General features: G+C 33.7%; 1 protein-coding gene across 1 annotated transcript in view; it reads right to left on the bottom strand.

Moving 5' to 3' along the window:
* TNNI3K (TNNI3 interacting kinase) overlaps window positions 1-14,011 on the bottom strand; it is a 335,970-nt gene that overhangs the window by 287,010 nt on the left and 34,949 nt on the right. The window contains exons 3-4 of the mRNA XM_021667770.2: window positions 11,232-11,389; window positions 10,522-10,630 (exon numbers count right to left, since the gene is read on the bottom strand). Of these exons, the coding sequence (XP_021523445.2) occupies window positions 10,522-10,630; window positions 11,232-11,271 (149 nt within the window). The 5' untranslated portion in view covers window positions 11,272-11,389. The remainder of the gene's footprint in view (window positions 1-10,521; window positions 10,631-11,231; window positions 11,390-14,011) is intronic.

Here is a 14,011-nt window from a genome sequence, read left to right as displayed (position 1 = left end):
CCCAAAGATACAGGGACAACTCATTTTTATGCTTAGGTAAAACAAAGTATGGACAGCCATGTAAAAATATGATTGGAAAAGAAGAGTATGATCTAATGCTAATAGGAGTATGGAAATCCAGAAAGACCTATCCTTCTTGGCCTCTGTGAAGCATTCCTTCCTTCTGGGTATGAGGCAGGGCTCTCTTTGGAATGGGAGTCTTTTATAACCTAACATCAAACAAGATAAGTCATATTATTTATGTCCAGTTTTTACATAGAAATATTGGAGGGGGGGTTGTGGTTACTGTAATGTTTTTAGGTTTTATGGCTGGCTTTGGGGAAAACAAGTTCTAGTTTCTACGACATGCCTTGAGGCTATTCTCTGGGGAGAATGAGGAGCCAGAGACAAGAGGGTAGGAGAAGATCAGAGAGAAATTTTTGCCTCTGAGGCTGCTTGTAAAGCCTTCATTTTGAGGTATCATTTTCTGAGCCTCAATAAAAATGATGCTAAAATTATCTGAAGAGTTATACTTCAAAACGAAAGTTGTACATTCACAGTGAAGTTGGCAATGGTAACAACAGTGCAATAACCATTTTTTGTTTACATATCACATGCCAGATACTGTAGTAAGCACTTAACCTTATTTATTCCTCACCACAGCACAATATCATGCATATTGTCATATATATTATTTTACTCATTTTATAATTGAAGAAACTGAAGCTTAAAGAGGTTAAATAATTCACTCAAGTTGAAAAAAAGAACAAACTATTTAAAAGGCAGAATCAGGATAGAGTTTGAATCCTGGCGTAACTATAAAAACGAGGCTTTCAAGGATTACCATGCTGATGAAATGATTGTTTCCACTTTGAAAACATCAAAACATAACAGGTATTGCTATATAATATTGGACATACATATTGTAAAACTGATTTTCTCAGGGGTTTATTGCCACATAGGAGCTCCAAAGCTTTTTCTTCTTTCAGTATTTGCCATTAAGTTCATTATGGTTAGCTCAAAAGAATGTGCATCCTTCCCTGTTTTGCTTAGGCTGCAAGTTACATAGTTTTTTTTTGTGATGGGAAGGCCTCTCTATCCTCCCACAACCTAATACTTTGTTTTCTTTCTTATGATTTTATACTGTGTTTCATTTGCTGGATAATAAAAGACCAGGGAAGAAAAGCTGAAGCAGCTCAGAGCTTCTGAATCATTGTCCATCAACATTCTCAGTTGCCAGTCATAGTTTTCTTTCTCTTTTTATTTATGGACACTGATTTCCTACAAACTTTAAGAGAAAAATCCAATCTGCCTAGCTTGAAAGGTAGAGTTCAGCTCTGCCAAACACCTCTACATTTGAAGTCTTAACCACAAAAAAGACCTCTGTGACCTGTGAATGCATTTCCAAGTGTGTTCCAAGTACCTAGTTTACATTCTTCCAAGACATCCATAATATATTTGGCTCTGAGGTTTTAAAAGCCTGGCTGGGGCAAAGACCACACATTTCTAAGAACCATGTTATTTTGTAAAGTTATGGCCATACCATAAATAACGCTATCATTTATAATAAAGCTCATTTTATTATAAGTAGACATTTAAAACAGTGGCATTTTCATCAGAAATGATTTTGAGTGCAGTATTCTTTGAGCTGGGAGAAACTGCTGATAGAAGTGAGTTAAATCTTAACCATCATTCATGAAATTCTAAACTCTCTGCTTACATTATTAACATTTATTAACACTGGAGTTTATTTTACGTCTACAAAAGGCATTCCAAAGCAAGTTGAGGTGTGTTTCCCAATATTAGCAAGCGTGTCTACGTGCTTTGCTGCAGGGAAACAGAAAGCAAGAAGTGTGGGAGGGTAAAAAAGTTTGGGAATACTATATTCCCATGGCTGTGAAAACAAACCACTAGGCTTGCCCTTTCTAATTAAAGCATTTCACTGAGGTTCTTCAATGACCCTGGATTTAGAGCCTTTCTCTTTTTAGCAGTACCCTGGAGAATAGCACTTTTTCTTTTTCTATTTTAAAATTCCAATAGCTTTTGATGTTCTTAACTTGGTGCCTTGATGATAATGTTCTGAATTTATAGTACCTTTCAAGTGTAAGTACTTTACAAGTGGATATGAGACTTTGGCTCACTCACCAAAGACTATGCTATCTCTCTAAAGCTGCTGGAGATTTAAATAGGCAGGAGGCAGCTTGAAATTGACCTGTGAGGCCAAGGATATGATCTCATTTCTACTGAAAAATGTCCTGGGAGCACCAAGGACCTCAAGAGGTCGAGAATTTAGCTTTACATTCCTTTTGAAAGGCTACCTGTGGCTCTCTAGGGCCCTCCTGGGGCAACGGTCTTTGTTCAGACAAAGGCAAGGATTTCATTAATAGAATCACTCTACTTCTCACCTGGGACTATATCACAGTACCCTACCAGAGTTTAGACCTTTATCTGTGAAATCTGACCCAGTCAGAGTGTACAAGAGAACTTTGCTTCAGGCAGAAGCTGTAATACACTGGGATTATATTCTTTTTTCCAATATCTTATCACATGGTACTTCCACCCCTTTTTGTTTGGAGAGATTTTCCTGAATTTCTCCATAGATATTATGTGAGATTTTGGATATGAGTGAAATGAGTTTACTTTCAGATGTCTGTTTTCTTTTTTTTTTTTTTTTTTTTTTTTTTTTGAGACGGAGTTTCGCTCTTTTTACCCAGGCTGGAGTGCAATGGCGCGATCTCGGCTCACCGCAAGCTCCGCCTCCTGGGTTCAGGCAATTCTCCTGCCTCAGCCTCCTGAGTAGCTGGGATTACAGGCACGCGCCACCATGCCCAGCTAATTTTTTGTATTAGTAGAGACGGGGTTTCACCATGTTGACCAGGATGGTCTTGATCTCTTGACCTCGTGATCCACACGCCTCGGCCTCCCAAAGTGCTGGGATTACAGGCTTGAGCCACCGCGCCCGGCCTCAGATGTCTGTTTTCTATGTATACATAATTTTTATTCATCAAGGTGCCCTGAAAAGTTCAAATTATACATAGAACACAGAACTGCACATGAAAGTCTCTTATTTAAACTTGATCTCTGAAACTTTTAATACTATTACATTTTCAACAGTGGAGCTACTCAAAGAATGAAAGTTCCAAAGGGGCGGAGGGAAGGTCAAAGTTGAGATGAAAATCACTTTATTTGAGAAGGTAAACTCAATTGCTTTCTGATTTTGTGATCTAACTTTGATGATCCATTCAGTAAGTCTGGCACAACACCTACTAAACACCTGCTATATGCCCCACCTCTGTTCTTAAGGCTCACTTCAGGTTGTTTCAGAGTCTCCTTGATATAAACTATTGACTAATTCCTGGATCCTTTGAATGCATCAGTCCTGGAAATATGTATACTAGATAAAACCCTGAAATTGACTGTAGTGTTAGTCCTGATATCTAATACTCTGACCAGCTTTGCAAAGCAAATGAACATGGATAAACAGAAAATACAAGATGCCAGTGTCCGTTGCTTTATTTTTTAAAAAGAAAAGCACTTAGTGAAGGTTTATCGTTTACATAAATAAGATTGAAAGAAGATTAATGACTCTTAATTCAACAATTATTCCTCAGCTAACTGAATCTTAAACTAGACTTTACCATCCGTATGTGACTCACTAGAGAGTCCTAAAGAGTTCCTTGCTTTAAACTGAGCTGCTGCTTGTTGCTTTTGTTCTCTTCTTGAATTATATCCTCCTTGAACTCATGCAACTTCTATTAATGTCAACAAAATGAATCAACAGAGAATAGACCTGTAATTTTTGGCAGTCAAGTGTGATTTTAATAGTACAATTTTTAGCTCAACTTTAATAACTGGAATGTACATTTTTAAAATGAGAGTTACTTTGGGGGCTATATTTGAATCCTAATTCTCACTTCCCATTAACTTCTAGTCAAACGTTTCTGTTTTGAAACATGTAATTAAAATATTCAAGATATTTAAGCAATCATTCCTAGGAGAGAAATTTCATTTTCTCTTCTTTTGCCTCTTCTAAAGTAACTGTGTATGTCAAATTCACTGCCAATTGAGCATCACTTATGTATTCTAATACCCTAAGCTCAATTTATTTTTTAATTTCCCCTTACATTTTTCATCACCTGCCATGCCACACTGTAACTTAACATATCCTAATGAGTTCATAGTGCATGCTCGGGCATGAATGAAGTTCCTAATTAAAATAAAGCCACTATTATGGATATATTTCTAATAGTAAATGCTGTCCTTAATCATGAAAAATGATAGTTCTGTACCCAAAGGTTACTTTCTTTCTTGTAGCATAATGAATTCCTTTCCTAGCCTTTACCTTTTACCCAGAAGAGTGTGCAGTTTTGTGATCCAATTAAACTTCTTTTTCATGAACTCATCCTTTCAAGAAAATATCTGACATGACCACAAGTGGAAACTTATTAAAATGTAACATTTGAACAGTTGGCCAAAAAATAACACACTGTTGTCCAAGGTATTCAGACAGGTAGATACATTTTAAAGTTAATTCATTGGTTAAAACTTATGAGAAAGCCAAGAATGTAGAAAGAAGGTAAGGATATTTTATGGGTAGCCTAGTTTCCCAAACTGATCATTTAAGTTTCAAATGGCTAGTTGCAATGTCTTGCCTATTCATTGCGGATTCTTCCCTGACCCATCCCTCCAAGCAATAGAAGCAGATAAATAATTAGTAAGATCTATTTCTAATATATATCTCCAAGAAATATCCAGAAATATATTTATTCAATATCTTCTAAATCAAATCTTCAAACTAATAATTTGAAGTATATTCATTTATTCAGCCATTCATATAATAAACAATTAGAGCTAGAGTGACAGATACAGTAAGAATAGCTAAATATCATAAAATCAGCGTAATAATTGTTATAAGATTGTTGTGAAGTGTAAATGAGTTAGAGCTTGTAAAGCCTTTATAAACATTAGCTGCTATAATAGTTATTTCTAGTAAGACATTGGTATTGATTATTTTTACTGTTTTTTTTGTTTTGCTTTGCTCTTGAAAAGAGGGACAGGAAAGTAGAAAGGAATCATGGAAGTATGAATGGGAGAGAAGAAGAGAGGAAGGGGAAGAGGGGAAGAGAAAATGATAGAAAGAGAGCTAGAGATGGAGAGGGAGAACAATAGGGAGAGAGAGAGAGAGACAGAAAGAGATTGAGGTCAAGTTGCTTCTCAGTTATTTCACAAGATATTCCTATAAAATGGTGGTTCTTAACTAGTTTTACTTGGACAAACAAGAAAAGAATTAGAGAAGTAAACTCTCTTAGGGCATTATGAATTCGTTTTTTCCTTTTTGTTTCCTTTTTGGTTTTGAATTTTGGTTTTTTTTTTTTTTTTTGATGATTGGGTGTTTGTTAATGATTCTCATTTTTTTGATTTGTGGCTAATTGGCAAAATACATTACCGAAAAATGCCAAATAATGTTTTCATTCTATCTTAATTATAAGATGACATTTCCCCTTCAATATCCTACTTAATACTTTGACAAAAAAGGTCTACTCCTCTTAAATAAGATCAGCTTGAAAAGTTTCTGGGGCTATTCATATAATAATATCCAAATTTCATAGTTGGCTATAGTTCTAAAAATATTTTTAGAAGATATTTCATTGAGGGATGAGTATAGTGGAATGCAACTGGCCTTAGAGGAAATTTTCAGAGAGAAAAGGTACAAAAAGGTATAATTCAGAAAACATTTCTTTTTCCATATTCTCTCTATATGGTGACTTTTTAATGGAACAGAGTATTCTTTCAACCATTTTTTGTACATTATTAAACCTAGTCAATTTTAAAGTGAGGGACCAAGATGTATCAACTCAATGCCAAAAACAGATTAAAAATGAGAAAAATATAGGTTGTTTTGGATTATGTTGGTAAGTCATAGTGTTTAAAAATTATAACTTTTCTGAAATATTCTCATAGTTCTAAATGTTATAGATTGAACAGATAAAAAGTTGGACTGACAATGAAATTAGCAAAACATAGTCTTAAAATTTATTATGATAAAAAACTATTGAAACAAAATAATTTAATTGAAAATATTTTAAGTCACATGTGGAGAGCCATCACCTCCATAGTTTTTTCCAAAACTATGGAAGGGTAATATGTATTTTATGGGTGGTAGATTTTTAAAAGTCTATTTTTCTATTCCTATCCCCAGGGGCATTTCTAATACATAGGATACAGTAAAATTGTGAAGTGCCATGGGAAAATAAAATTTCTTCAAAGATAATTCTGATTCATGCCTCCTTATTCCTCTGAGGTTGTATAATATTCATAACCAAGATTATGAATATGATACATTTTGAAATCAAGTAAAGATGGATACAATCCTAGGTAAGTCATACAAATTGTTTAATATAGTTCAAGCCAGTTTAATTTGATTAGCCTCATTTTCTTCAGGTATAACATGGCAATTGCAACACTTACTTCAGAGGGTTGTTAACATAAACAATAATGATTAAATGTTAACTAACATTTTTGAGGGATTGCCATGTGTCAGACACTGTGTTAAAGCACTTTACATATACACCATTAGGATTATCTGAGCTGATGCACAAACAGATATGTAGAAGCATTTCTGGCATATGGTAAGCACTAAGTTATTAGTTTGTTTTACAAATAAATACAAATATAAATAAGGCTAAATAAGAAAAAAAGCTGCCTTTAGTGAACACATATACTAGTGGGAAGATAGACCTATAAATGGATAAAAACAACACCATGTAGTAAGTGCTATTATGTTGATAAAGATTAGAGGCAGCACAGAGGAGGATGTAATCAGACAATGGTACTCTAAGGTGCCATTTTTGTCTTTCCTTCTCCTACTGCCTTCTCTTTTTCTTCATTTCTTCCTGTTGCCAATCCATTACCTAAACAAATTTCCACAGTTATGAGTGAATGCAACTTTATAGCAGAAGATGAAAGAACATTCTATTTCCATTTTCATTCTTTCCTATATCAAGCTACCATTCCAAAGCTGCTATAAATTGGCATAAGCAGGATAATTATTTAGCTCTTTCTGTCTTATGTTTAGTACTATATTGCTGCTTATTATATTGTGGGTAAAAGCTATGCCAGGAAGATTGTGTATTTGAGCTGATAGAGCAGTGGTGCATTATGTGGTAAAAAACTCTTATAATGAATTAAATTAGCATCTACCAGGAATGCCATAAAGAAAATGGTTAGCAAATGAAAAACTGTTTACATCAGTGATCCTTATCTTTGACTCTAGCATTAATGTGAAATATTCTTTTTTGGGCATTGTATACAGTCTCCTTGCTATCTACGTGTTTAGAGAAAGGCTGATGTCAGGCAGCATAACATAATTGTTTATCATAGAAATGATCTTTATATTATAAGAGAAATAAATAAGGGTGAGAAATGAAATTCTAACATTTATTTAGAACCTATAATGCTCTAGATACTCATTTAAATGTCATTTCATACAATGTTATGTTTGATCTTCCCAACTACCTTTAAAATGTGGTGGATGAGCGAGTAAGACAGTTTATATTCTCAGCACACTATTCTTTTCTTTCTTTCATCCAACATGTTATTCCAAAGAAAAGAAAATCCACAGAACTATGCCCTGAAAACAACTGACTTGTTTTCTCCCAGATTATGCTATCTTCCTTGATGAAATCAGACAAAAGCAGATTATTCTGTTTTTGGTTCTCTTGACTCTCTGTAGACCATACCTGTTGCTTACTTTCTGTTCTCATATTCCTCATTCCTTCATTAATACCACCTCAGGCAAAGAGTTCTCAGTGCAACTCAGATACCTTTCTAGAAGTATAGTTTTCAAACTTTAGAAGTATCATTTTTATTATGCATAGTTTTTTCTGGGGAGCTTGTTAAACATTCAGGTTCTTGGAAGACATCTTCAGAGATTCTGAATCATTTGATAAAGGGTAGAGTCAGGGAATCTAAAATGTTGGCAAGTACTCAGTTGCCATTAACATGAGAGGCCCCTAGTTCTTGGAGAAATATCATTCTAGACTGGAAAATCCTCTCCTCAGCTTCCTTGTCATCACTTTTGGCTACTGGGACATTCTGTAGCTTCTTTAATGGCAGCAGCACCAGGCTATTAGTCTTTCTCTCTCAAAATGCCTCACTATTATCCTCAGTAAATTTGACAGCCATTTTGATGAGCCTTCGAATACTCTGGTCTCAAAATTCTTCAAATCCCTTTCAATCAAAATCATTAAAAGCCATATTTCAGATTATGGTATCATCTTAAATTGTTCTAATATTTTACATGTTTAATTTTGAAGTCATCCTCTTCATAAAATCTTTCACTCTTTCTAACTTTCAATAAGCTATTTGTTACTCCCATTTTATGATAAAGTCTTCTGTCCTTCAAGCTGTCCTTATTTATCCAATAAATCATGATAATAGAAATTTCCAATTATTCAATACTCACTATGTGTTAGGCCCTGTACTAAGTATTTAATTTACATCATTTAAAAAATATTCTGTGAGGTAATTATTATTCACCTCATTTTGTAGATGCAAATGAGGCTTAAGGAGATTAAAAAACATATTCGGGCCGGGCGCGGTGGCTCACGCCTGTAATCCCAGCACTTGGGAGGCGTTCTATGGTACTCATTCATTCTTGGCTATACACCTTTTTTTAACTATGCTTTTTATCTATAATGCTTCCAAAACATCAGTGAATAAATCAGGACCTAAATCCTGTTTTTGTAATCAATGTATAGTAAGAAGAGTACTATCTATGGAGTCAGACAGACCTTGACACGAATCACATTCCAGGATTTACTGATCATGTGATTTGACAACTCCCAATGCCTTGTTTCTAATCCTTAGTTTATTATCCACCAGAGTTAATATTATTCAGCACACACAATATGACAACAATCTAATCTACATAAGAGTATAGATTAAATAATGTCTTGTATTTGATGTATCCAGAACAACACTTTAATATGAGCTGGCACTCAACAAATTGTGGACTGTAAGCTCCCTGACAAAGATTCCTGCCTCTCACCCCCAATACTAATCAGAAAAGAGAAGGTCACAGTTGTTGCATTTAGTAGAAACATAAGAAAAGTCTGTTAAAGCAGTTGTCAAGATAGCCTGTAGTTGTCAACGTGATATGAGAAAGAACCTACATCTTAAATCCATTGTTAAGCCTAATATTTAAGTTTGGATAAGTCTAGTTTAAGCTAGCTTTGACATATTTGCTCAATACTTTCTAATTAAAAAATAATATTAAGTAACTGAGGCTTTGACCTTTAAAAGTTGAGGAAAATCTCTTCAGTTTATCACATTTCATTTACCATATGTATTTGAGTCAATAAAAGCTGGATGTTTAAGTTCTATATTCATATTTTTCCAACAAAACAAATACATATTTATACTAAAGTGCCAGTTATATCTCTAAAGTAATTTCAAATGTCATCCCATATCTCAGCATGTGATACTACTTGCAAAACTCATATCAGTGGTATCTCATCATGAGTGTCAGTGTCGTGTTCATTATCCTTGGCCAAACTACAGAGAGAATCAACTATTTTCCAAACCATAAATTGAACACTTGTGAAAGCCTTGTTAAATCCATTGACAAATTTCATATATGGATGTTTTTATTTGCCAGTTATGTGAGATTTATATGTTTACTATATTTAAAATTTCATTTTTAAGATATGTCATTTGGTCATTGCTTTACACTTGTTTTCTAAGTAAGATAGAGGGAGTCCTTTGCCATGAGTGCATTACATGAATAACACAGCTGTACTGAACATGGCTAATTGGCCTATGTGAAACTTTTCCTTAGTCAGGTAACTTTCTTGACTCTCTAAAGTGCATCTAGTTTCTCAATGTCAGATTCAATTTATCCAGAAGGTTTTTTGTGTATATAAGGGTCCTGCTCTTTTTTCCTGAACATTTTGTGTCTTCCAAGGTTGTGACACTCTCCTGGATTATTTTTCTTTTGTTATCATGGAACAAAACCTACTGAAATCCTGAAGCCAATATTATACGTTGTTATATGATTGTTCAGGGACAGAATGATACTCAGTTCCATTAAGGGATAGCTTTTCAATGTCAAGAGACCAGAGGGTTTGTTAAAATTGGACTTATCCTCGTAGTTCAAAGAGAACAATGTGGGTAATATGCGACCACTATTTGGGAAGAAAAATCTTGCTTTTCATTGCTGGCATGGTTTACAAGAATGATCTAATTCCAGAGAAGATGATTGAGATCAGCAATAGCTTGCATTCAAAAGCTAGTCCTAAGTTCTTTTTTTAAACTTTAGTGATGGCAGATTACAAGTCACGTTTTAAGGAGGCGAGACATTAATGTTTGCATTTTAAGAACTATATGAGTGGTCAAGAAGAGATAATCTGACATCCTAAGGCTTAGAACATGACTCCTTCTGTCTGAGGTTTTATGGGTTTAAAAAAATATATAGATATTTTCAAAAATAAGGTGAATACTGAAGACACTTGTACAAAGAAATAATAACTTTTACAACTTTACCCAAATATATGCCTTAGTTCTGTCACTTCTTTTTCCTTGATCTGCAGGTCATCTTCTAATCTTTCTATTGTGATAACATATGATTCACTAACTTTTTTCTTCCATTCATCTAGTACAGAAGAACAAATGAGATTGATTTATGGCTGTGTTTTGCAAAATGTAGACACAGATCATAACATACAAGTAATCAAAACTGTTTTTTATTCTAGATTCGACAATACTCAAATTACTGATTGTGAGTTTAAAATGCAGATGTTTATATTTAAAAAGCAATCATATTGAATTGTAGTGATTAAGAACCCATTTGATATTGGATAATATATTTACATAAAAATATATTTGACTTATTTCATTTGATTTTATTGCATTTTAATTATAGCAATCTCTAGTTGCAAGACGGTTTTTAGTTTTTAAATACTAGATACTTAAGATATAATTCTTAAATCTCTATATTCAGCAATATTCCAAATTTTCCTGTAACATTATACCAAGGAACTAAAATAACATTTTTGTAAAAAATTTCCTGTTTCCTGTAAAAATCTTCAGAAAAAAATAATTTGAGTTCAGATAGTTTTTTAAAGACTTCCATATAATATGCTGCCTTATCTTCTGTATACAAATTAACACATATTCTAATGAGTTGTTAGTTATCAGTAACTATAATTGAATCATGTTATATTTAAAGAAATAAGAATAATTAGAATAATTACCAGTACAAGTTTGAGTTGGTCTAGATTTATAATTTCCCATTTGTTATAAGTTTCTTCTTTCCTCCAGGGGAGTTCTTCAATTTACAAGATTCCAAGTTCAAGTGCAGTGACAGTCGAGTTGAAAAATACTTTGATAGTCTGGCTAAAAATAGGCCCAACTGCCAAATGGAATGTCATGCAACAATGACAAAGAACAAAATAGTGTGTGCTTTCAAGGGTGAAATGATAAAGGGAACTAATCAGTCTGTTTAAAAGAACTGTATCAAAAATAAATAGCAAATGTTTCAATAGGATTATTTGCTTCCATCAATTGATTATCTACCTGTACATACTTTCATGGACCATTTATTTAATAGATATATCTAGAAAGTGATTTAGTTACATCTGAAGTTCACAAAAGAGCTATTAAAACCACTTAGACCTTCTTTCAAGATCATTTTCTCCTAAGCCAAAATAATGGCAGTTGGAAAAGAGTGGTAATAGAATGTGTCTACATAAACAAATAATAAAAACTCATATCTTCTAGCATATAACTAATAGAAATGAATGTAAGTTTGGCCTATATAAGAACTACATAATTATGTTTGTATGAGGAAATTCTCAACATAGACCATGATTTATACTACTTGTCGATTATTCTGACCATAAGAATCATAGATAAGAATCGAAGATATTAAGTTCTACAAATAGCAATTCATTATAAATGAAAAACCAGCAAGATTAAGAATAAGAAGATTGAGTATTTGCTAAGTGTTAGACCCTAGTCTAAGTGCTTTAGATATATTTCATTATTTAACCCCATACGATCTCGCTAGGTAGATGTTATCACAAATTATGGATGAGAAAATACACAGTTGCTAGTAAGTTGGAAGTCTCAAATCAATTCTGATCATGTGACTCTAATATCCAAGCTAGACATTATTGATGTGTCTTCCATAATTTCTCCTTTATTCATCTTCCATTTACTTCATGGGGACATTTCTCTTTGTATGCATATTGTGTGCATATTTTTATTGATATAAAGAACATAGGCTATGATGTAGAATAAATGGGAAACCCAGAATGAAAACATTAAATTTTTAAGTGTATATTTATTTTATATAATTTAATACCTAGAAAGTATAAATTTTGATCTTCAGATTCACATCCAGAGGATGTAGCTTTAATGGAGATATGGATTTCATATTTCCTATAGTTTAATGTTAAACAATTCTCTTTTTTTGAATAAATGATTAGACAAAGTTAGGATTCACTACATCTTTTACCAGCAAAAGTAATCGAGGTTTCAGAGGAAAGGCTTCCATACTGATTAAGATCTAGTTGAGGCATCAAGTATCTGGCTTCATAGATACTTCTCCTCACCTGGACATCTCCTTTTCCCTTCTCATCAGTACATGCCAACCACAGCTATTGATACTTGCTATACTACAGTGGCATCTGGTCACCTTGGTCCATGCAGTCTACATTCTCCTTGTTTGAAGGGCAGACATCTTCAGTTCCACCAGCTTTCTCTAAGCACTTGTATGACCGCCATTTTCTTAGTTTGGAAAGTCTTTGTTTTGTCCAGGAATCTGCCTGCCTTAATCTCATCTTCCTTCCTTATCTTGAAGACAATTCTGGATAGCCTTCTTTAAAAGGCCTGCAATCTCTTTGGGAAATAATGTACCAGCTTTCTCTCCTCTCAGAGTTTCTTAAAACAATCCATGATTTCTATACTCTCAGTCTAGAAGGACAAAAATGGGAGCAGGGTTCTTGGCCTTCTAGAGGACACCTAAAAATCTATTTTATTATTTATCTCTAATATCTCAGATCTTCCATCTGTGTGTGTGTGTGTGTGTGTGTGTGTGTGTGTGTGCACGTGCACACACACACAAGTATCTTTTCCAAATATGGAGAAAAAAATTAACTCTTAAATTATCTTGCATTGTGTTTTTAATTTCCTGTTTGGGACACAAGTCTGATGAACTGGTTTTTAGGATTTTTTTCCCTTTGATTTTCAAGGATAGTTTTATTCTCTTAAAAAGCCTTTTTTACAAATGAAAGCTTTGGCTTTCAAAGTTGTGATTTCTGCTATGAGTTTGAAAATCCAATAACCAACTCAGTTGAATTCTACCACATTCTAATGCAATACATTTTGCTGGAAAAAAATGAAAGGATAGAAACATAAGAAATGCAGAAAATTACCCAAAATATCAACCATTACTGAACTATAATAGTTTCCTGGTTTGAAAGAAACAATATTTATCTATAAGCCCTTCTAAGAATGTGGATCTCCGTAATGGTTTGAGGTAGGAGAGTAATTTTTCTGGGTACCTTCAGCCTGGTGAAGAAATGATGGAAAAAGTAAATGATTCATGATAATATCCATGCATCCCATTTCCAAAGAATGTTGGAAAGAAACAACATAGAGTAAAAAAAAGATTTCCCTAATACTCAGTACATTTCTGTAGAAATTACTTCTTTCTAATGAAGAGACAGTCACATACTTTAATATCAATCCTACTCTTCCCAGTCCTGAGACATCCAAAAATGGAGAAAGCATGTTATATCATACATTATATAAAACACAACTTGATTACAAAAGTAGTCAGCTTTCAAACTTTAGTGAAAGTAGGCAACATGAGTAGCTTTGTTAAAAAAAAATAGAAACCTGGGCTCCATCCCCAGAAATTGTGATTCAGTAGATCAAGAGTAGGGCCCAGGAATCTGAATTTTAACAGGGAACACTGATGATTCTAATGTAGCTGCTACCTGGAGCATCATTTAGAAGCACTATTTTA

This window comes from Aotus nancymaae, unplaced genomic scaffold (genome assembly GCF_030222135.1).
Source record: "Aotus nancymaae isolate 86718 unplaced genomic scaffold, 86718_ANA_hifiasm-v0.15.2.pri h1tg000007l, whole genome shotgun sequence".
NCBI classification, from domain to species: Eukaryota; Metazoa; Chordata; class Mammalia; order Primates; family Aotidae; genus Aotus; species Aotus nancymaae.
The sequence above is the reverse complement of the archived record's forward strand: the minus strand, read 5'-3'. Positions and strand labels throughout refer to the sequence as shown.